Source organism: Tenrec ecaudatus, chromosome 4 (assembly GCF_050624435.1).
Source record: "Tenrec ecaudatus isolate mTenEca1 chromosome 4, mTenEca1.hap1, whole genome shotgun sequence".
In the NCBI taxonomy this organism is placed as follows: domain Eukaryota; kingdom Metazoa; phylum Chordata; class Mammalia; order Afrosoricida; family Tenrecidae; genus Tenrec; species Tenrec ecaudatus.
The window spans coordinates 84,438,415-84,464,129 of record NC_134533.1 but is presented as its reverse complement, the minus strand read 5'-3'; the positions used below and the strand labels follow the sequence as shown (position 1 = coordinate 84,464,129).

The window sequence follows — 25,715 nt, the reverse complement described above, 5'->3', positions numbered from 1 at the left end:
AAAGGCAATACATAGCTTGTATATTATCTATTTCTTGGTATACTTTTTAGAGGAGTTTGAGGCTTCCAAATAACTGTGCAGAAAGTTCAGGTTCCTATACACCTTGACAGAGCATTTCTCCTATCAACACCAGCCATTCCTATGGTATATGTCTTACAATTGAGGATCCATTATTGAGGAATGACATCTAGGTTGTTCTACACTTTGCATAATAAATATTTAGGTTTTTCCCCCTAGGCTTAGTGTATGCATGCATATATGATTAGGACAATACAAACAGTCAATAAAAGTCAATAGCAAATTATTAATAGTGGGTCATCCTGAAGGTAAGAATGAAAATGGGTGGAAGAATGCAACATACCTTTTTTCAATTTTATGCTTTTCTAAGCCCTTTACATCCTCAACTATTAGTACTTCTAAGGGAAAAATATTAAAAACAAAGACTTAAGAAGAGGACAGGTTTAAAACAAAACAAAGCACAGGATAAATGCCCTGTTTCCTGAGAAATAAAACCAATTTTCTCATATTTTAATTCAAACCAGCTAATTTCAATTCAGCTAGAAAAATTGACTTTTTCTTTCATAAAAATCTCCATATAATGACAAAATAATAATGTATAAATTATCAAGGGTTTATGGTGGCGGGGGCTGTGGGGAGGGAGGGGAAAACATGAGGAGCTGTTACCAAGGGCTCAAGCAGAAAGTAAATGTTTTGAGAATGATGATGGTAAGAAATGTACCAGTGTGCTTAACATGACAGATGAATGTATGGATTGTGATAAGAGTTGTAAAAGCCCCCAATAAAATGATTTTTTAAATCTCCATATAAAATTGGGTGAGGGGCAAAACAAAAGATGATTGTGCAAAGTATACAAGCCCCTCTCCACAGCACTTTAAAGAAACAGGCAATCATGTAGCAATCCACTAAATTTCACCATCCCAACAACGCGGGCTAGAAGGACGCACTCTCCCACTGTTCAACTCGGAACGTGCAACTGGGAGTCTTGAATAAATGACCTTAGTGAGCAAAATATCTTGGAACATAAACACAAAACACCCTTTCTAAATAAAGTCAAATAAAAAAATTAACTGAGACTCATAGTATAATATAGTCTAAGGTTTAAGTCTGAAATACTGGCAAATACACAATCTCTAGTGAGACATACGTAACTTTCAGTGCTACATAAATGCGTGGCAAAGGAATCTCACTTTGTTTACTTTATCCCAACAATAAATTGTTTCTGGAAAAGCATGGTGACTAGACATCTCTTTACAGTTTTACAGTTTGATCAAATAATGCTTTAATCTTTGAGATCTAACGTTATAGAATGCCATCAAAACATTCTCAATACTGAAAGCCCTACAAACAAAGTAATTACACACACACAACACAGTGTGCAGACACATATATATGCAGCACTTCTTCAGGGATCTGACTGCAGGCTTTACAGAAGACTCGTGGGACTCAAAGAGAGTGTGGTTTGAGGTTCCATGGCAGTTAAGGTCAAGATCTGCAAGATCCCCAGAGACCCTGGAAAGGTTACATCAAGTTCAACAGGATCTCTTAGGTTTGGCAGTTAATGCTCCAACCCAACCACACTACTTTATGACACACAGTAACTGTTTCTCCATTCTCTGTTTTCATCTCACATGATCACATTAATCAGAATCTGGCCTTGGGTACACTCAACTTTCTGCTTAGGTTTTCAAACCAGGCTAGCTCCTGTAACTTATAGCTCTTTACCTTGGAGACTTTCTGCCTGTGAAATGCCTTCATGGAACCTCTGGTATATAAATTCCAGCTAAATCTCTATGGGAAATAAATTCTACAAGTCTGATTAATGAACTTGGTTTGACATAAGAAGTACAATTGTATGGTTGTATCTCCCTAAGAGATACAAACCAAGTATTGACAATTTGAAACATTAAAAATCTCTACATCAGAAAAAAATCTTGAGAAACCAATAGGAAAAATATTCTTTTAAAAATATATACTTTTATTTGGGGCTCTGACATCTCATCACAATCCATACATTCCCCCAATGTGTTAAGCACATTTGCACATATGCTGCCATCATCATTTTCAAAGCATTCTCTTCCCACTTGAGCCCCTGATATCAGCTCCCCATTTCTTCCCCCTCCCGCATCCGCCATAATATTCTGAACATAAAAGCATTTGATCAATTCATTTTTGGCTAAGACCCACTTAATTATAAATCATTTCAAAAAGTATACATCCTGAAAGGGGAGACACCATGATCATGAAGGTGGTTTTCCCAGAGCAAGGCTCACCCATTGCACTGCAGGTGTGCTGACCCCTGCAATTTCCCCAAATGCGGGAAACTCGACTGCATAATTTGTGGTAGTGGGGGACTGGGTTCATGCTATAAAGAAGAAAAAAAAAGGTATACATAATACTAACCACATTTTCTAGTACATCATGTTAAAACATTCTTTATCCTTAATTTGTCCCCTCTCCTTTCATAAAATAACATTTTGTCCCTTCTATGCCAATTTTAAATCAAAGTGACATTATCAATGCGTAAAAAATATTGGCTCATAAACTGGATGACTAAAACTACTGTTTCACAATGTCTCACAAATAAAATAAAACCCTAAGTTTATATATTTTTTGTATTTTCCAAGATAAGACCGGATATGTCTGTATAAATATTTAAGAGCTAAATAGATATATGTAATGCTAATCATTCAAATTCTCAACCACAAAAATTACTGTTTTTAAAAAAGGGTGCCTTTTAAAGATGAACGTCAATTGGACAACAGAGTCCTTCCTAAAGGTTCGAGGAGTTCATCAGTCTGCTGACCTCAACAGTAGACCAATGGCACCAACTCCTACATCCCATGTAACCAAAATCACCTACGCCAAATCAAAAACTTACTGCAGTGAAGAGGTCCCTTTTAAGGAACTATTTTATAAATAAAAAACACTTTTGCAAATAAACCAGGGTACCTTGAAGAAACAACTAATCACAGCCAGAGCCAGGAAATGTAAAGATACATCTAGAATATCTTGTCACACCAGAGGAAGGAGGACTGAAAGTACCATGGACTATCAGAAGAACAATCAAATCTGTCTTGGAGGAAGAAAAGCCAGATGCTACTTAAGGCAAAGTAGGCAAACCTTTGTCTTCCATTCCTTGGACATGATATGAAGAGAGGCAGTCCCTGGAAAAGGATGTGCTTGTAAAAGAGAAGGGCGGCAGAAAGGAGGAAGGCCTGTGTGTGAGAAGAACTGACACAGGGACTGCAGCAATGTCGCAGACCTAACAACCGTGAAGCCAGGGCAGGGCTGACCGTGTTTCATTCTGTCAGAACTTATCCAGAGACACGTCCCACCAACAAACACAGGCAATGGTACGTAATGACAATCTGTAACTGCTTCTCTCTCTCTCTCTCTCTCTCTCTCTCTCTCTCTCTCTCACACACACACACACACACACACACACACACGCGCGCGCACACACACACACAGAATCAAGTTTTGATAGATGTATACAAAACTATGATCTTAATAGTCATGTTTGTAGTTTCTGAAATATTTAGCATGACAAACACCATTTATTATTAAACAGTAAATTTCTAAAAACCATTCTGCACTGCTATTGTTTTTAGACATAAAGTAGTCAGATTCTTACTATGAAATTCTTACCAAAATTTCATGTTCTTAGGCAAAATTATAGGTTAATTCTACTCTATGCATTTTCCAAAGATAAATATTTAGTTATACTCCATTACTATCGAAGATTATTCACTGTGTTAAATAATAAATACCAAATACGTATTTTGCTTAAATTCCAAGAGTGAAATTTATAACATATATGTATAAAAAACATTAGCACAATCAATTTGAAAGACTGAAAAAATGTCTGTGAAAAACAGACCTGGTTTTCAACATTTTCTGTACTTTTGCTTGTTCATCTGAGGGTTTACCTCGGAGCTAGCTGTCATTGGGGGTCATCCGTTTGACTTCTGTTCTATGTCTCTCTTTCAGCACATAAAACTCAAGACTGATGAGCTTATGGGGACAGCAAGTAGAATAAGGGTGGGGTGCATTTTCCCTTTAAAATCAGGACCATGAGAGAAGAATGCTAGCTCTCACCATGGCTATTCTACACCATTCTCGAAGTCCTAATCAAAATGAATAGGCAAAGGGGAAAAAAAGAAATTAAAGGTATCAAAATCAGTAAAGAAATGGTAAGACAGAATGGAATAGCATATATACTTATGTATAAGCTGAGTTTTTCAGCACATACTTAATGCAGTTGTTGTGGTAAAATTACGTGCCTCGGCTGGTATTCAGGTCGGCTTATACTCAAGTATATACAATATTACTCAGCCCTAAAGAGGAAGTCTTTCTGTGCTACAACATATATGAACCTCAAAGGCACTGGGCTGGGAGAAATGTCAGTCACAAAAGGACAAATGTTGTACAATCCTACTTAAGGAAAAAGGAGAAGTCCTGGGGCAGAGTTCTGCTAATGACAATGGAATGAATTATTTGTACAGATATGGTTTGCCTACATGATGACCATGTCCCAAAAAATGTAAACAACAATGAAACGGCAAGTGTTTTCTACATTTTTCCACAATAAACTTTCATTAACTGAGCACTGTGAAAACAGGAGTCATATCTAATATTAAATTCCATGTCCAGACCACCATTTTTAAAACGGACAAAATATTTCCTACAATAAATCTGATCTTTATTAATAAATAGGAAATAATACAAGTATCTTCCGACATCCCCATCACATTAACATTAAAATTAATTGTCTTAAGAGTCAAGCATTGCAAAAAAAATCCGATAGAAAGCACACTTGCCATAGATAGCAACAAGTTGTGGGGATTTAAGGATTCTCGAGCGCTTGCCCACAGTGAGTTCCCATCGGCTCAATCTCAGAATATTCTGATTGAAATGCAGCAATCTTAATTGTCAACAGTTATACTTACAAACACTGCAGGTTACATTCAATAACCCCCCTCCAAATATCATTAAGTCTGAATAATGGAATAATAAATTGTTAACTTAAATCTTCGATGTAGTCTTTTCTTGTCTTCAATCAACAGATTAAGTAGTAAGGAGTTCAGCTCACCATGGGCTGCTCATTTAAGATGCAAAGGTAAATAAGACATCAAAACAACTCAAAGAGCTCACAATACAGCAGCAAGCAAGGCAAGGGACTAAAACATAAATTCAGAAGCACTGGAGACCTCAAGAGAGGTACAGATAACGTGTTATGAGGCTTTAGATGCTAAAGTTTGGAGAAATAAAAAATGACTTCTAGTTAGGAAAATAAAAGCAGGCTTCAAAAAGGTGGTGACTATTGAGATTGGTCTCATTTCAGGAATGAGTGGGATTTGGATATAAAAAAGCGGGAGAAGAGAGAACATATAGTTTGTTTTCAACGTTTTGTAAATTTGCTTTTGACTCTCTCAAACCTCTGACTTGAATGAGCTATTACCACCTCCTTTCGGCCTTGTGGGAGGAAAGCTAAATTTTAATTCTTGTTTTCTTTGATGGTGGTGGTGGTGAGGGAGGTATTGGTCATAAGCTCCTAGCCCAGGTAGCATCCAGAAAAGGGGAACATCTTCATGCTGCTTTTCCTTTGGACGTAGTTGGCCTTACCACATATCTGATCTATTTGTGACATAATATTTTATCTGTTTCAATAATAATACATGTTTTTGTAAAGTTTACAAAAGACCGTACACCTAGCTTAGAGCTTGACTGTCTTGTACAGATTTTTTCTATTTATTTAAAATATAATGCAATGGTTTAAAAACAAAAACTAACTATAACTGTCAAAATAGCTTTGACAAAACCCAGGAAACCAAATCTAAACACAGCTCTTTACAGAGCAGAACCAGTAATTTTAGAACACAAGATAAATGGCACTTAGGCATATCTGTAAGAGTTAGAGATCAGGGGCTAAACTGTCACTTACTAGGAATTCCTAACTTAAATTTGAAGCCCTCCAAGTAATTTACCCTGTTTTCAGTTTCCCCCCAGGGCAATACTCCACTCCATAGCACAAATCTAAGCAATGAACAAGAAACCAAAGCTTAAGCAAACATTCACATACAAGAGAGCACCTTTGGTTTATTTTTCTCCTGCAAATTTGAATACAGAATGGGGAAAAAATAGCTTATGGTCACAACATATGCATTGCATACACCTTTACACAGAAAATGGGAAAACATACACAGTTCATCCTGCCATGTAAACTTATTAGATGTTTGTACAGAAGGGAAAAAACATGATATTTCACTTTAACATCATTAAATAATCACAACATATTCAAATTAATGCTTTGAATTTTTATTTTAGCAAAGGATTTTTAATTTCTTTCTTAGGATTTACAGCTATTAGGTATATTATTCCCACTCCAAATGCATTTGATATTACTAGCTCTCTTTTAGCAAAAGACAGTGTTCTCTTGATGAATTCTTTCAATGGACACAGGTGTTTTATCTTCAGTATATCCCACTTGCCGATTTGTGCCTCCTCTGTGTTTGTGTCCTTCCCTATTTCTGATAGCCTATGCATTCCCTACACCAAAGTTCTCAGGTTGATCCCAATTCCCTCATTGATGGCCCTAAATAGTTTGGGGTTTGACCTCGAGGTCTGTGATCCACCTTGAGTTTATCCTTGTGCATGGAGTGAGACAAGGGTCTTGCTTCATTTGTCTGCGGGTAGCTATCCATTTTTCCAGCACCACTTGTCGAAGGGGGCGTCTGCTTCCCATTGGATATTTTTGGGGCCCTTCAGATAGTATAATTTGTATTAATTTATCTTCAACTTCACTAACTCCGCTGTCATCTTCCTTGTGATATTCTACCCATCCACTGAATTTCAGTTCTTTTCATATTTAATACTAATATTTCAATTATTTGCATTTTCTCATTCCATTTGATATACTTTATATTTCTATTACTTGCTGAGAATGTCAATCTTTCCATTCATTTAAGAAATGTTTACAAGGTTCCAATATATGTTCTACAGACTCTGGCAGTTTTCTTTTTTTAGTTGTGGGAAAAAACACTTATTAAAATGCTTTTCAATTCAAATGTTTGCATGCACAAGTCTGTGACATTAATTGCATTCAACTTGAAAAACCATCACCATGACAAATTCCCACCAAATGTTTCTATTACTATTAACAGAAACTCAGTGGGCACTAAGCAGATACTTCCTTTTCCCATCCTTCCTTGCGCCTCTGTTAATCACTACTATGTCTGTCTCGGAACATTTTGCTTACGCATTCACTCATCTGCTGATGGACATGTGGGCTCTTTCTCCCTTTTTGCTATGGTGAATAGTGCTGTAATCGGATTTGGTTGAATTATTTCTGGGTTGGCATTTTTACTGTTTTCTTGCAACTGGTTAGGATTTTCCAGGTTCTTAGTAGGTCAATTTTGAATGGTATCCTAGAAATTTAAAATGGAAGAGTTTGAGTGTTGTTAAAGATGCTCTACCCTTTAAAGAACTAACTTGTCATCATTATAGGTAATAAAATATGCTAGGCTCAATGCTTTATGTCCAAACGACCCTCTGTGAGCTCTGGTTTTAATATTACTTTCATTTCCAGTGCTATTTACCTAGGCCCTGCATGCACACCTGCATGCACACCTGCATGCACACCTGCATGCACACCTGCATGCACACCTGCATGCACACCTGCGGATCAATCTGGACAAGAACGGCGGTCTACACGATAGTGCAGTTCTCAGAGCTTTACTCGGTTTCCTCAAGAGCTCCACAACTCTGAATATGAAATCACACGCTTCCCAGAGTTGGGTCATCTTTCTTTACCCTATTTTTTGTCATCTACACTCTCTCACCGGGGGTTCATTTTCTTGGTCCTTTGACTACAGAGTCAAGGCTTCTGCCTCTATCAGAAGTGAAGTGACAAAGAAAAAGAGAACAAAAAAAATAAGGATGCTTCTTCCAGTCTCTGGAACACGAAGGTTCCATTCACAGTATCTCTGGTCGGAGAAAGATTAACATTCAGCATTTTAGATGTCTGCACAGCTGGCACTAACACTATCATAGAGATTAACTTCATGACTGGGATTATCGGGAAGAATAAAACCCCAAAATCAACATTTTAAAAATATGGGTGTGTATTTTTTTTAAGGAAAAAAAACTGTGATTCTTTCTATAGTCTTCTTCTTCAGGGGCCTCCTTTCTAGTCCTCTGACCATGGGGGGGTGGGGGGGGGGGAATAAAGGGTTTCCCTGGGCGCTTTATGTGTCTGCTCTCCCATCATTCTGGATTAGGAATTCACCAGCTTCTAAGAGAGAAGTTAAAGGAAAAACAAACAAACAGGAATCTCTCTGATTCTGGTTTTTACGTCTAGCTTTAATCTCCCTTCCCTTACTCCTGTTATTATTTATACTTCAGAATTCTAATTTAGTTGCTTTCTGTATTCTGTCTAGGGTTTTCACTTGTAATCAGTGGGAGAGAAAAGTAAACAGTAATTGCTCCATCACAGCAGAACCAGGACCCCTGAAGCCTGGGGCAGGAAGAGGTTATTGTTATGGTCAATTGGTTTTTCACAAAACTGCCACAATAAGTCCATGTGTGTAGGATAGTTTTCCAATATATGCTGTTGCAATAATAGATACCCATATGATAAATTTAGACATTTCTCTCAAACTATAGGTAACAGTAAAGTCAAAATAGATCACAGAACTGAAAATAAAACCAAAATTATTCAACTTTAAGACAAAAATACAAGAGAACATTTTTCTGACCTTTAATTAGGAAAAAATTGTCTTGGCTACAATACCACAAATATGATCCATAAAAGAAAAAGAATAAATGAAATGAATGTCATCAAACTTGGAAACTTTTTTTATTCAAAAATCATCACTTAGGTGATGAAACTTTTGGAAACAAACAATGATGATGGATACAAAGCATTGTGTGGTTACTAACACTGGAACATACAATTTAAAAGTTTATGTTGCACGTATTTACCAAAACCAAAAATTTATCATCTAGAAAATAAATACATGCTGTATTCAGAATTTTTAAAAGGAAAAAAATATATATATATATATAATATCTTACAACACAACTGTGATAGGTAGGCTTATTGTGCCAACCAGGCCAATAGGAACATGTGGGATTCATAAGGTCACAGTTTGATGGGAGGGCAAAGAGATAAATGGGTCAGCAAGGTCTGTCCCCTCTCTCTTGTTTTCTGGTGATTGGACCAGCATGTGGCTACTTTAGCTAGTTCTCTGCCTCAACTTGTGAGCTACACTACCTATGGATCATGTCAATAAGAGCATGAAGTTCCTTCAAGACCTGCTTTACCATGCCGATGGGGTATACATCACTTGAGCTTGAGGTTGTCGGATCCTGTCATCTTGCATTGTTTGAGTTCAATATCCCATCCAGGCCTGCTTCACTAAGCTCCTGAGCTGCTGACTGTTGGTGACCCTCATGCTGTTTGCTGCCCGTGACCGAATGCCTGTATTGTCCTAGGGAAGACTCAGCTGTCTGCTTCCTTGACCTTGGACCCAGCAGCCCTTGTGAGTTGAAGGACTGCCAGTATATTAACTGTTCCACGTAAGTGAGTTGAGCTGAGCCCTCTGTAGTGCTGTGTGGACTAATTAGCTGTTATACTCCTTCATGCTGTATACATCTATATATATTATATATATATACATAATCATAAGTGTCTTAGCTTTGTTTCTCTAGAGAACTCTGTCTAGCACAACAAGGAGAAAACCTATTTTAAAATGGGCAAAACATTTTTAACAGACATTAACCAAAGAATATATATGTGGCTAGTATCAAACGAAGAGAAGTCCAACATGCTTAATCACTAAGAAAATGCAAATTACAACCATAATGAAATTTATGTGTATGAATTTGTACACATTGCCATTTAAATCCCTAACCAATCTTACCATCATCAAGTCAATTCTGACACACGGTAACCCTACAGAGTAGAGTAGAATGTCCCTGTGTGGGTTCCCAAGACTGCACCCCTTTGTGGGAGTAGAAAGTCTCATCCTTCCTCTGAGGCTGGTGGTTTCTAACTGACGGCCAGTTCAGCGAGTAAGCCCACTGTGCCACCAGATCTATCCCCTGTGAACACGACTACATTATTTCAGGAATGCCTATAATCACTATTTACCTGCCGGTCTGTCACACTTGGTTTGACTTGCATATTGCTGTGGTGCTGAAAGTTAGGCCACTGATATTTCAAATATCAGTGGGATGATCCCGTGATAAGCAAGTTTCGAAGCAAATAATCTGGGAAGGTGGACTACATGAAAGACATCGGGATTGGGCAAAGGCGCTAACAAGCTGCAATATGCAGGTTGTTAAGATGACACAACCTTGTTTGATAAAGACCAAGAAGACTGGAAGCACCTGCTGATAAAGATCAAAGTCTATGACTTCAGGATGGATTATATCTGAACATAAACAAAAACAAAACTGAACAGCATTATCGAGATAAAGTGAAAATATTGAGGTTGTCAAGGACTTCACTTTATTTGGATCTATAATCAATGCCCAGGGAAACAGCAGTCAAGAAATCAAACAATACACTGCATTGAGCAAATGTGCCACAAATGTGTTAAAAAGCAACAAGGTGCACTTAACACCTTGTTTACAGTCAGTCACCTCAGGCGCATGTAAAGCTGGACAATGAAGAAGACAGGCCGGAGAGAAGGAATCCATTTGAATTACATATTAGGCTGGTGGTGAATAATGAATGCGCAACAGAGACGAAAGAACAAACAAAGCTACTTCACAGGAAGGACAGAGACATGCTCCTTGAGGACTGGGAGGATTTTGAGACCTCGCCGCATTCACTTCTAACATGCCATCAGGGAGACCCTGGAGATCACCATCCAGAGTGCAATCAAGGATGAGGGACTAAGAAGAAAACCTCCACCTGAGAGATGGGCTCAACCACAGCAACATCAACACACCACACGGTAACATCAAAGGTTGTCAAAGACGTGAGTAAACTGAACTCTTCAGATATTACAACTGGGAATGTAAAGCAACAAAGAACTCACAACTGATGTTTGTTTTGCTATATATATTCCGCCCCCCCACCAAAAAAAGTAAACAAAAAATTTAAAGAAAAAATTACTTATGTAGCCTTAGCAAATCCACTCAAGTATTATCCCACAAATAATGGAAAGATCAATACAGACATGTAAGAGCAAGTGTTTACTGCTCATTCTTATTCATAGTAGCTGAAAACTGGAAATAATGAAAAGGCCCATTAGCCAATGAAAGAATCAACCAAAAGTTATCTACACAATGGAATACTATTTAGTCAGAAAAAGAAAAAAGTTTACTAATAAATACTAAACATGGATGAACTTTAAAACATTAGATTAAGTGAAGGAACTGAGACATACAAGAGCTCTTTAAGTCCATACCTAAAATTTTCAGAAAAGGCAAATCTATGCCGACAAAATTTATAGTGTTTGGCGTGCACTGAAAGCTTTAATTGATGACAATGGGTATGGAAATGTTATAAAAGTGGATGGTGGTGGTGGCGGCACATCTCGATAAATATGCTGAGAGTCACTGGAGCGTGCACTTTCTATGGGTAAAATCATGGCAAGCAACTTATATTCAAAACCTAACGTGGTTTAAAAATGAGAAAATCAATCTGAGCGTGTTTCCAAGATGATGAGGCATTTAGAAAGCTAAGGCAAGGTGTTTTTTCATTACTCTCATCATGTACTCTCATCATGAACAACAAATAATAGTTAACTGCCACAGTCAGTGAAGAAAGAGGAGAGGAAGTGTTCCAGCCATCATGAGAGCACGCCATAGAGATGAGAACTACAAGCCAGCCCTGCTAAATCAGGATAGGGCTCGCACACTGGGAGGGGGATGCCTACATTTATATCGATGAAAAGTACTTACTAAGAAAGAGGGCCAATAGTAAGTGCTCTAACGTGGGGTGATAAAGTCATCTCTTGGTCCTACAGACTTGTAGATCAGTTTTGACTCCACTATCATAAATTCCTGCAGTTCAATCATTTTAGAATGCATTACACCAAAAGCAGAGGAACTCTGGTGGCTTACTGGTTCCTCAGTGGACTGCTAATCACATTAGCAGTTTGAAACCACCAGCTGCTCCGGGGGGGGGGGGGGGGGGGAAGATGGGGCTTCCCACTGCTGTGATGCTGCTTTCCCAGGAAGCCATAAGCGCAGTTCTGCCCTTTAGGTTCACTATGAGTCCACACAGACTCGATGGCGGTAGGTTCCATTTGGTTTGGATATCGAAAGTACAGTTGTCTCCTGTGTTACTCTAAAATCAACTCTGCATGCTGCACTACATTTCAAACAATAAAAATGAAGTAGGTAGCATATATTGGGGTTCTTTTTTTTTTCACCAACCTCTGTGCTCTTCCCCTCTTACCTTATTTCTCCACTTCTGGGGGGGGGGGGCATAGTGCACCTCCATTTATACAACCTATTCTTTATCATCTCTCCTGCATTCACTCCTCACCCCACTGTAATCTGACTCCAGTTCCAAGCACTGGAGGACAACAGCTACATCAAAGGTCATCAAACTATTAGAACTCTTCGAACCATATTGCTCTTCATGCTACCTAAACAACATTTCCAAAAGATTTCAATTCTCTTTAGTTCTATGGTGTATGTAAATCTATGCATTCTACTTGAAATTAATGGCACCACTAACTACAAATCCTCTTTTCTGATGGGCTACATCTCTACTTAACTGTCTCAAATGCGACTATATAACACACTCCCTCTATTGAGAACACAGCCAAGAGTCAATAGAGAAAGAAAAGGGCCTGTACAAGCAAAATGGCAAGAATTACACTGGATGAATGCATGTGCATAAAATTAAATTTCTTTGGTAACTCAAAAATCTTAAATTACTCAGTGCTTAACTCATTCCAACATTAGACTTAAGAATTATTTTGCCATGCTTTATGCACCAAAAACATTTTCTATATACATAAAAATTTTATTTTAAAATAGAGCCTATATATTCTTCTAATGCATTCAGTCACATTTAGCAATACAACCAAGATAAGCCAGTTTAAGTTCACCGTGAGGCGAGATGGTTGGGAATGGCTTCACCCATGTGGAAACAATTGCTTTCCTGGCCTAAAGCTCTTCCTATTAGGATCAAAACAAAATGATGTTATCTTAAGAACCCTTCCAATATTGGAAAAATAAAACCTAAGTGGTCCACAGTTAGACAGATATTCGCTAGATATTGTTTGTTTTGTTTGAGAATATAATTATGGCACACTTGTTTTTGTATTTAAATCAAAAGCAGAGTTACTAGCATGAGGAAAATAAGGGTATTTCAAAAGATAATGATCTCCCTTTAGAAAAGCACACACAAGGCCACCAAACTTCAAGATTATGATCTAATATTTTAAACTGTCAGATTAGCCTTTGGTCTTGTCTGCACTAAAAATATCCAAACTATGTTTATTCACCACAAGTATATAACCTGATGAGCTAGGTAAAGCAGATTTAATGACAAAGGCAACATATTCCAAAATGAATAAACTATAAATTCTGAAGCGCAGTGTTCTGTGATATAGTTCTGGCAAGGAGTGTACTTTTCCAAGCACCTGCCAAAATATAACTCGTGTCTCAATTCATGGATTAGAGAACTTTAAAAAGGTCTCAAGATGTTACTTAGACCAATTTGCCTCTAGCTATTCAATATCAATAGCATTCACTGGAGGGCTGTTAAGAAATAGATCTTTTTTAAATCGACAACATAGCAATCCTGCATCCACCTTGGAAGACTTAATATTTCATATCCTAAAGTAATAAGCAAGAGCTCCAGTTGTCTCACACTTTGTGCTCTGTGATCAAACTCATGTCTTCACGCCACGATGAAGATAGGCATGGTACAACTTTTCCGTATGTGCTTGCTTATAGACTCTCCCCAGGCTTTAGTCTCTCTCCTTTCTCTCTCTTTCATACTTAATTCTCTTCTCTGTCTCTGGATGCTCTCCATTTTCCCTAAATATTTTTTTTAAGTTATGTCCAAGCTGCTTAAAAAGAAAAGCATTAGATTATCAATAAGCGTATGATTTGGAAATCATGTGGGTGTAGTGTTGAGAATGAACACAAGTGAAAAAAGTTATTCTTGAAAGTTCCAAATTCATCAGGTTTCTTTTTCTTTTTCCCCTGTGGATTACCTGGGAATGTGGCGATAGTTAGCAGAGCCAACAAAGAGTACATGTCAATGGCAATGGAGATGTATAAGTGTCCTGCTAAAATACAATATATAAAAATCAAAGAACTTAATGCATAAGAGATCATCTTATTTTCTTTGAAAGAACATAAGAGAATTTTAGTCTGCTGTTCTAGGTTGTCAATATCTTACCAGTTCCAATGGGATTTTTGCAGAACTAAGACTTGGGAAGAACTATTAATAGTTTAACCTTGATTCTTATGTTTGCACATGTCAGTTTTTCTAATATTGCATTTCCCCCTGCTATGCTTATCCTGCTCATAGTAACAGGAACCAAATCAGCTGGATTTGTTTAATCTAGCAAGTTTGAAATTAAACATATACTCTGCATATTACTAAAACATCAGAAGCAGAAGGCAATGACAATATATACTAGCCTAAATAACTGTACAAGTGATAAAAGTAACAAAAATATTTACTAATATAGTCAAGAACAAAAAATATCTAGATCTTGTCTACTTTACCAGCTCTCAGTTCGCACACATACCACAATCAAAAACCTCGAATATTCATCCTAACATAGAAAATAATTCATCACATTAAATAAAATTAAAAACTGATCATCTAAGGGAGGCCTGGTAGTGTGGTGGGCTGTGTCAGGTCGCTAACCCGGTGGCTGATGGTTGAAACCAACCAGATATTCCACAGGAGGAAACTGAGACTGTCTGCACCCTGAAATATTTACATCCTCAGAAACCCCAGAGAGGGCCACTCAAATTCAGCACTGCCTCGGTGGTGTGGATGGAGTTCTGACCTTTGAGAGTTTGAGTTATCATTTAGTATAAGCTTAGTTTATACTAGACATTGTGCTAGCTATCTTCAACAGATTATTCCACTGTATTTCTTACAGAGCAATGCATTATTCTAATAATAAGTACAATAAAATGTAGAAATGCATTTCTACAGAAGATGACACTGAATGGCAAGGTCCCAAGAGGCAGATTACAGACTCAGCCACTAAGTTATTACAAGCTTCCTGAAGGGACACTAACTACCTGGGTTTTATCTGCCATTAAATGTCGAGCGCCTAATAACAGTGCCTGTTGTTGCCGTCGTTGGGCGATGTTGAGTTGATTTCAACTCACAGACATCCCCTTGGTTACAATATTTATGGAAGCAAATTGTCAGATCTTTCTTCTGCAGTACCCCTGAGTATGTTTAACTAAATTTTCAGTTGACAGCTGATAGGAAGGGATGGGAACAGATACAAGATCTTAATTCAATGCCACATGTCATATTTGTTCACACAGCATATTTGTTCATTTCACTGGAATTTGCAAGTAACTTCCACTGGGTCTGAGAGATCTCACTATTTGAACACCTGGCCCTTTTCTTCTTAAGACTTACTTTTCCTGTGAAGTAGTATTAGAAGAGAAGGAGTAAAAAATAATAAAAAATACCTTTAAAAGGTACAATTTTTTAAATATCAGTATATACAACAATTCCTGGAATGTAATAAAATGGAATCACCTCGGACACGTAGAAACCTCCAAGCTGGTGTACGCTTTGCTGGGTATATTCTCGACAAAATGAGATTAAAATGTATTTTAAAACAGACTTATAATAGTGGCTAAGGATTAAAATCAATGGATGTTACCTATGTATGCATGTTTGTATGTATGTATGTTTAAGTACTGGTCTCCCAAAGTAGGTAAGGTCACTGAGGGTGGAACCCAAGCAATCATGATTTCTACAGAGCTCCACAGGCTACTCGGATGTACAGCCCGCAGTTGAAAATTACGACTTTAAAAACTTGAGCGAGAACACAATGCTGCCTGGAAGTAGAAAGTGCCAAAGCTATTCAGAATCTTAGACATCATCTTAATCAACTCGAATCCTAAAATATCGATGAGAACTTCTGAGAAGTTAAATTTTCCAAGGTCAGATGGGTGGTAAAATAAAGAACAGAGTTCAAGTCAGAGAAACTAGTTTTCTTTCCACCACATAGCCTCGTTTTAGAGAGTGGGGTAAGAAAGTGCTTCAGTCCCATGCCACATCACACCAGGTTGGTACCCTGGAGCAACTTTCAATAATGGGAGAAAGAGATCAAAAGACAGATGCCTTCACTATTTCCTCTCCTGTAAGTAAAATATGCATATCCATTATGTGCTGTGATGCTCAGAAGATTCCTTATCTATAATTCTCTTACATACATTTTCCCAACCCACATTACAAAATATAGAGTTTAAAGACTGACCCTCTTCCCCTATTGGAAAATAAGTAATTACTGAAATCTGAAATCCATTTTGAGCCCTTTAGGCAGATAAATATGACTGGCCATATTAATAGAAATAATTTCTAAAGTAGCACCAAAAACTTCAGCTTGTTACAATTACTAAGAAAGGGATTGAGACTTTCTTCAGAGACAAAATATATTTCACAAGTTAATGCTTAAGTAATTTTCCAGTAAAAATTAAACAAACACCTAAAGGTCGTATATTTTCCAAATGATTGGACAGTTAAAATTACTTAACTGCTACAGAAACACAGACGAAAATAATTCAGGGAAGCCTAGTAAATAAATATATTAAGCAATCACATTTATCATCAGATAGTGGTATAACTGCTCTTAACTCCTTAGCCATCTACTCACTCCCAAACTCCAATTTAAGTATGTAAATTACTGAACTGTAAATACTATATTAAATACCATCTGGCTACATCTCAAAAGAGTAAGCATTATATATTTTTTCAAGGAGTATTTGATAACAGAATAGAAAAAGGAACATGACAATATAGTATGCTTGAATTCAACTTAATTATGATTTTGTGATGAAATAAAGATAATGCAGACAGATTAGTGATCAGGCAGAAAATAATTTTAGAGTAAATATTATTTCAGATGGTAGAAAAAATTTTTAAAGAATTGGCAAAGCACTTAGAAACATTAAAGCTTAGAAACTGCCGTTAATTGTGGCACAGCTTAAAAACAGAGCAGACAAAATTTCATTTCTTCCTCTGCCCCCTCTCTGCCTATGGTAAATTGCAACATTTCAAAATATTTTATCCTAGGAAATTAGTGTCAGATCTGTATAACCTAATAGGAAGAAAAAAGAGATCTTCCTTTCTTTAAAGATGTATATATACAGAAGTTATTAGTAAATTTAATATCTTAAAAATAAAAACAATAATCAAAAATGAAAAGGTTCAGCAAGTTACTTTCAACTTAATAATTGATTCCATTTGACTGTGAATTAAAAGTAGATTGAAATATCAGGTAGATCCAGTATTACTGTAAATTATTTATCAATTTGTAACATAACCAAAACCAGTTGTCATGGAGCTGACTCTGTATGTCAAAGTAAAATAATGCTCCATAAGATTTCTAATTTTTCTGATTTTTCCAAATCAGATAGGCAGGTCTTCTTTTGAGGTACACATGAGTGAACTTGAACCACCAAGCATTGTTCATAGCCAAGTATATTAATTATTTCCACAAGTAAAGGGCTTCTTGTCACATAAGGCATCATAAAATTCTCTACCTTTCATATTTTTAAGATAAAAAATTAAAAACTAATATTTATATCAAAATGCTCATCTTACTTCTCCATTTCTTAACGCTGTGATGGTTCCTCTTGCTACACCCATCCTAAAGAGTGTTTCAGTAGCCTGTGAATAAAAAATACATAATTTATAATTTGTAATCAACTCTATTTTTCATCCTCAAAGTATTAAAATATCTATTGTTATTAATTATAAGAAATTTCTAAAGAAGCAACAAGACACAGTAAGACCTAGAAGTTCAAAATGATGCTACAGAAACATTTTCAGAATCATTAAGCATTATCAAGAGCTAAAACCAAATTGTTTCAAAGGTCATTTTGATATGTCAGCCTACTTCCACGTCTACACTTTAAAAGTATAGTTTAAATCTTTAAGCTTGAATTTTAATATGATGAGCAAAACAAAACAAAAATGAATGATCTATATACTCGAATATAAGCCGACCCCCGAGTATAAGCTGAGGTACCTAATTATTACCTGGGAAACCAGAAAAACTGGCTGACTTGAGTAAAATGAAGAAGCTATTGGTGAGTTTCATTAATCAAAACAAATGAAAATAAAATTAATAAAAATTGAGACATCAGTTGGGTAATGTATTTAAATATTTATTTTAAATAAAAACATAAATAAAAGGACAAGTCATTTAACATTAGTAAACCAGCACAGTAAGTGGAAAATAGGTTCAACAAAAACAATAAGGTATCAACAATGATACCTTAAGAGTACTATTCCCTGAGCTCAATCAGCAACCAAGCTAAAATGTAAACAGTTAAAATCCTTCAAAACTGGACTCCTCATCATATCATCATCCGTATCCCAATGCAGAGCTTCAGCTGGTGTGAGGTCATCATAGACACTGTCCTCACTGAGATCGCCGTCATCACCATCACTGCTGTCATTTTCATACAAAGCACAGTCTTCACTGCCATCCACAGCATTACTAATACTACATTTCTGGAAGGCATGTCGCACCATGTCTCCTGGAATGTCTTCCCATGCATCTCGAACCCACTTTGCTATTAACTCTATGTCAGGTTCATGAGATTTCCTCCTTTTGCTAGTCGGGCTTGAACAGATGACATCCATTCATGCCACATCCTTCACACGCGAACTTTAAAAGGTTTATTCAAAGATACATCCAGAGACTACAGTACAGATGGAAGCCCACCTGGAATAATGGCTAAAGTAACTTTACTAGATTTTGCCAATTTTTTTAATGTCATCCGATAGGTGGGCTCTGAACATATCCCAAACAAGTAATGATGGCTTTTTCTTTAAGGCTGCTCCTGGTCATTGGTTCCAAATTTCTTCCAGCCATTTTTTTGGGTCCGTCTTCATCCATCCAGCCTTTAACATGTGCACGCACAGTAATTCTTGGTGGGAAATTGATCTTTTTAGGCAAGGTTTTTCTTTTAAAAATGACAGGACGTAGCTTAGTTCCATTAGCCAAACATGATAGAACTGCAAAGTGTTTTTTTCATTTCCTGTGGTTTTAAGAAACATGCTTTTTTTCCTCCTAAACTTGCCACAGTTCTGTTGCTTGGAACATCAAAAGTCATAGCAGGTTCATCCATATTCCCAATATCTGCCAGGTCTTAATTATAAATCCTTCTTTTTTTAATAAATGACTAGAATGACATTTCTTCAGGGTCTTGTGGCAATTTCTGGCAATTGTTCTTCGTCTCAAACATAGTAGGTCAAACCTATTCATGAAGCGGGAACACCATCCTGCTGACGCAGCAAATTTTTCAATGCCTGGTGGTTTAGATTTGTCATCCTTAGTCATTTGTAGAGCATGTATGCGAATTCCCATGCGTGTTACGCAGTAACCATTTTGATGACACTCCATAACCCATTTATGCAATTCACTCTCTAGAGCCCCATAAAAAGATGTTAAACCACGACAGGCTTCTTTAGCTTTTGGAATCTGTTCCAAGTCAGGCTTCATTTTCCAAAACTCCCTCACTTGCTTTTCGTCAACACAGAATTCCCCACTTGCAATACTGTTATTGCTCTCTCCTGCTATTGACACAACCTTTATTTTGAAAACAGCCTCATATGACCGATGTTTTTGTTTTGGTTCAAGAGTATTCATTTCTAATGGGATTAAAAAAAACAAGACTTTGAAAAAGAACTTTCATGGTAATACCCCTTCTCCCCACAGCGATGTGTTAGCCAGGAGGAGGGGGGATGAGTCCGTGCAGACCGGGGATGCAGGATGTGAATTAACACAGAGACCAGAGGGGAGAGAAGGAGCGCAGCCACAGACACATCCTTACCAGTTAAGCTGTCGCACTACAGGTGCGAATAGGAGTCGTCCACGTCATAGGACGGCTCTGATTGGTGAGATGTGAGTAAAGAAACTCTCAATTCAAAGTCCTGCACTGTCAGCGGGGCTTTGAATGAACAGGGGAAAAACGGCTATCACGGGTGCTCGTCCGTTACCTCGGGTGGGTGGGTGGGGGGGGTGGCCAGCAAGATGTTACACCTCGCTGGGGTACCACTGACCCGTGTATAAGCCGAACCCAGTTTTATTTTTTTTGTGCTGAAAAACTCGACTAATACACGAGTATATACGGTACTTGAATTTGTTTCAGAACTGATCGTTTGTCCTAATTTATATTTTCCATTGAAGTTCAATTCAAGTTACCTAGCTGCTACAGAAATACAAAGAGAAGATGGTATAATTCATGAGGTCATATATTGAATAACACTCTAAAAATATTATTGCTATTTCTAGTGCTACCCATCTTGCAACTGCCAAGAAAAAATTTAGACCTTAGTAAAAACATGGCTCATTGCTGTATCCAAAGAATATGTAATGAACCAACAAGTGGCCCAGTGTCAAAGAGTGTAACACCGAAAATGAAAGATTAAGTGAAGATTTAGCATGTATTCAGGTACACATTTCTGAAGCACTTTCAAGGGCATATTGAAGGAATTAGGAAGTAATTTAAACAAACCTTTTAAGATGTAGATTTAAAGAGTCTACATTTTTGGAGAAGGTAGACACACATGCATAAATAATACATCATAGTATTATGAATAAAATGAAACAAGGTTAAGCATTTAAAGTATAGCTAAGAGGAAGAGGTATTCTTAAGTAAAGCATTTTACATTGAGAAGGACAAATTTTAGAAGTTGATCACTTGCACATAAACCTATAGGAAATGAGAAACTGAGGGGTTCAACCATATAGGATAATTGTAACAGTAATAACTGCTGACATTAAGAGAATATCTAGTTGCCAAAAAGCACTCTAAGTTTTCTCTATATCCATTAAGGAGATTCTAGACAGAAGGGGCAGTTAGTTCCAAAGTCTGGGAGTAAGATGCATGGCATCTTCAAGGACGAGTAACATGGTCCGGGGAGTTTTAAGAAGACACTGAAAATATAGTCGGGATAAGAGCATGTTCACTCATTCACTGTGCGCTTAGGTTGTTTTAATTTCTGACATAATAGGAATGTACTTCTAACCCTGGAAAATTAAAAGTTAAGAACTAATATATACCCAATGCCCACCTAAATATTTACAAAATATGGAAGAGATGGGGAGAAAACTGATGTATATAGAGAAAGCCTATAATAAGATGTACTGTGGGTATCAATATGGAACTGTATAATTAGGCAATAGGTGAAAACAATAAAACTATTCAAATTGGCAGCAGAATATGGAGCATTGAATTTTCCAGAGAAGTATATAAGATCATCAATAAGACAGAAAAGAGAGAGGTAGGGAAAAGCAAGGAAACAACAACAACAAAAACAATAGAAAAGACTACATTAGGAAGACTGGTAAGTGAGAAGAGAATTACAAATATATATATGTATATATATATACACACACAAGAAATACTACTTATTTGTGCTTGGTGGGTGTTGTTCTTCTGCCCATACTGAGTCGGCGAGGATCTTTTGTAATGCTGGGTTTGTTGTAACGTATTTTTTGAGTTTTTCCTTGTCTGGGAAGACTTTTACTTCTCCATCGATCTTGATCGATAATTTGGCTGGGTAGAGTATTCTTGGATTTGCGTTGTTTTCTTTCAATTTTTGGAATATGTTACTCCACTTTCTCCTTTTTTTCATAGTTTCTGCTGATAGGTCTGAGCATATCCTTATGTGGGAACCTTTATATGTGATTGCTTGCTTTTCCCTAGCTGCTCTCATGATTTTCTCCTTTTCCTCAAAGTTTGAGAGTTTAACTATTATGTGCCTTGGTGATTTCTTCTTGGGGTCCCATCGTGCTGGTGTTCTTTCAGCCTCCTGGATGGTTGCTTTGTTTTCATTCATTAGGCTGGGGAAGTTTTCCTCCAAGAATTCTCTCGCTATTGTTGCAGATGACTTCTTTGTTGTGTCTTCCTCCGGTAGGCCAATAATTCTAATGTTGTTCCGCTTCATAGCATCAGACATAGCTCTTAGGTTTTCTTCGGCTTCTCTGATGCTCTTATTAGATTTTTGTTCACGTTTACTAAAGTCTGCTTGGCTGTCCTCCACGCCTCTGATGCGGTTCTCTGATTCCTCCAATCGATTCTCAAGGAACATGATTCTGCTATTGTTTTTCGTTACCTGCTCCTCAAGCTCCTGTATTTTCCTTTGGTATATGTCTTTTATCTCCTCTATCTTTTCATCCTTTTTCTGTAGTGTTTCCCTCATATTCTGCATCGCTCCAAGCACCATTCTGAGAGCTTCTTTGTATGGCATCTCAATGTCTGTTTCTTCTATGTATGTTGTTATGTTCAGGACATCTTCTTCCTTTGCCTTTTGTTTTTCCTGTTTTTTCGTGAAGAATGCTGATGGTTCCCCGGCTATCAAAAGAGATAGTGACTGGGGTCTTAAAGGCTTGAAGAGAAACAAGCGGCCATCTAGCTCAGAAGCAACAAAGTCCACATGGAAGAACACACCAGCCTGTGTGATCGAGTGGTCCCAAAGGGATCAGTTACCTGGCATCAAAGAACAAAAAATCATATCATTGACTGCACACCTCCATGATAGGAACGCTGAAGACAAATGGGTGCATAAGCAAATGTGGTGAAGAAAGCTGATGGTGCCCGGCTATCAAAAGAGATAGTGTCTGGGGTCTTAAAGGCTTGAAGGTGAACAAGCGGCCATCTAGCTCAGAAGCAAATAAGCCCACATGGAAGAAGCACACCGGCCAGTGCGATCACGAGGTGCCCAAGGGACCAGGTATAAGGCATCATGCACAAAAAAAAAGATATAAGTGTGTGTATATATGTGTATATGTATATATGTATGTGTATATATATGTCATATTAAATGAAGGGGGAAGTGCAGAGTGGAGACCCAAGGCCCAAGTGTCGGCCAATGGAGATCCCCTCATAGAGGGGTTTAGGAGAGGAGATGGGTTAATTAGGGTGTGAGGTAGTATCGATGAAGAACACAGCTTTCCCCCAAATCCTGGATGCTTCCTCCCCCCAGCTACCATGATTCGAATTCTACCTTGCAGGGCTGGATGGGACAGAGGCTGTACACTGGTACATATGAGGGTTGGAGGTACAGGGAATCCGGGGTGGATGATACCTTCAGGACCAAGGGTGTGAGGGACGATGCTGGGAGAGTGGAGGGTGAGTGGGTTGGAAAGTGGGAACTGATTACAGGGATCCACATGTGACCTCTTCCCTGGGAGAGGGACAGCAGAGAAGGGGGGAAGGGAGACTCCGGATAGGGCAAGATATGACAAAACAACGATGTATAAATTACCAAGGGCATATGAGGGAGGGGGGAATGGGGAGGGAGGGGGGGGGAAGAGGACCTGATGCAAGGGGCTTAAGTGGAGGGCGAATGCTTTGAGAGTGATTGGGGCGGGGAATGTGTGGATGTGCTTTATACAATTGATGTATGTATATGTATGGATTGTGGTAAGAGTTGTTTGAGTCCCTAATAAAATGTAAAAGAAGAAAAGAGAAAAAAATGATTAGGGCAAAGACTGTACAGATGTGCTTTATACAATTGATGTATGTATATGTATGAACTGTGAAAAGAATTGTATCAGCCCCAATAAATTGTTAAAATAAAAAAATTAAAAAAAAAAAAGAAATACTACAAAAATAAGGGAGTCCGTAACAAGACACAGATAAGGTCAAGGTGAAATGCCACAAGGACTAGGGAAGATTAAGTCAAAGTGCACGCAGTTGATGTTAGGACAGCACTAATTCGCACCCCTCCCCTCCCCATGGCTGGGATTCAAGAACATTGACGCCATGCTGATGGCCTAATTCCTCCCCGATTCCCAAGGTAAATGTTTAGAAGATTCCTCCCACAGAAAACCAGTTAACTCAAAAGAAAATACCCACTACAGTATTAACCTTTGGAAATTAAATATTGAAATACCTAGATAAGCATCTCTGTGTCAAAAGAGAGAACTTCCAGTACGTTTTGAAATGCCTCTCTTTTAAATAAAAAGGCAAGCAATGATCACCTATCATTTCAGAAACACCTCTTGGATAAAAGAAAGACACTCAAATAAAAATTTTAAAAGAAACTTGGAATAAATAAAATGGAGTTCAAAAAAGACATGAAAAAATAATGCAATATGAGGGCTGGAGGCACAGGGAATCCAGGGTGGACGATACCTTCAGGACCAGGGGTATGAGGGGCAATGCTGGGAGCGTGGAGGGTGAGTGGGTTGGAAAGGGGGAACTGATTACAAGGATCCACATGTGACCTCCTCCCTAGGAGGTGGACGGCAGAGAGGTGGGGGGAGGGAGACTCCGGATAGGGCAAGATATGACAAAATAACAATTTATAAATTATCAAGGGCTCATGTGGGAGGGGGAAGCAGAGAGGGAGGGGGAAAAAAAAGAGGACCTGATGCAAAGGACTTAAGTGGAGAGAAAATGCTTTGAAAATGATTAGGGCAAAGAATGTACGGATGTGCTTTATACAATTGATGTATGTATATGTATGGATTGTGATAAGAGTTGTATGAGCCCCTAATAAAATATTTTTTAAAAAAGAAAAAAAGAGTTGTATGAGTCCCAATAAAATGATTTATTAAAAAATAATAAAATAAAATTTTAAATAATGCAAATGTATTACAATTATGGTACAGGATTCGTGAAAAAAAAAAGTCCTAGAAAACTAATTGAGCTCTTAGAAATTCTAGCAGCAAAAATACCAATTGTAATTTTGAAAAATTCTTGATAAAGTCAAGTGATTCCTACAGGAAATAAAACAAAAGACAAAGAAATAAGAGTAGACAAGAATGGGACTTTCCTAAATAAAAGGTTTGTTGAACATTCAGCAATGACTTTTGAAAAATAAGTCATACAGTCCTGAATCTTCGTTACACAATATGTGTAATTTTCACTTGTGTTTTCTGTATTATCTCTACGTTCTAATATGCACTGCACTGGATACGCAGAACTCAGACGATAATCCTGACTAAAGGTCTTATGAAGGAAGTTAACAATCTGCAAGAGGGAAATGCTCAGGAGACAGTTGTTTATCAGGCCATGTTACACAGTTCTTTCAGGTCTACTAATAAAGGGCCATAAGGGCATACCACTCTGCGGTAAGCCTCATCCTGAAGGCACTCAGCTCCAGCTGTGGGTCAGCAAACCCAGCTACCTCAATTAAGTGCCCAGAGACATCCCACTCTAGAAACCTCAACCCCAAGGAACCCGGCTCCACTTGTGTGGGTCAGCAAGCCCAGCATCCTGAATCAAGTGCCCAGAGGTGCCCCACTCCACAAGCCAGCCTCCTGCACAAAAGCACTCAGTTTTACTTATTCTGTGGGCTGGGATGCCCACTATTATGTTTCCTGCTCTGGCTCCAGGAGGTTCACCGCATAGTAGTCTGGGGTCCAGAAGACGCAATCCACTCCTGGCTCTTGCTGGTAATATGGTATCTCCTGCTTCTCCAGAGGGCTCACTGTATATGCAGCGGGATGGCACTCCACGTAATCTTGTTCGCAATTACCCAT

General features: G+C 37.9%; 1 protein-coding gene and 1 pseudogene across 1 annotated transcript in view; one reads left to right on the top strand and one right to left on the bottom strand.

The window, feature by feature from the left end:
• The window catches only part of TMEM135 (transmembrane protein 135), a 241,999-nt gene that overhangs the window by 143,737 nt on the left and 72,547 nt on the right, over positions 1–25,715 (bottom strand). Inside the window, exon 5 of the mRNA XM_075546429.1 lies at positions 17,813–17,878. Within this exon, the coding sequence (XP_075402544.1) occupies positions 17,813–17,878 (66 nt within the window). The remainder of the gene's footprint in view (positions 1–17,812; positions 17,879–25,715) is intronic.
• Positions 2,231–2,383, top strand: LOC142447360 (U1 spliceosomal RNA; annotated as a pseudogene).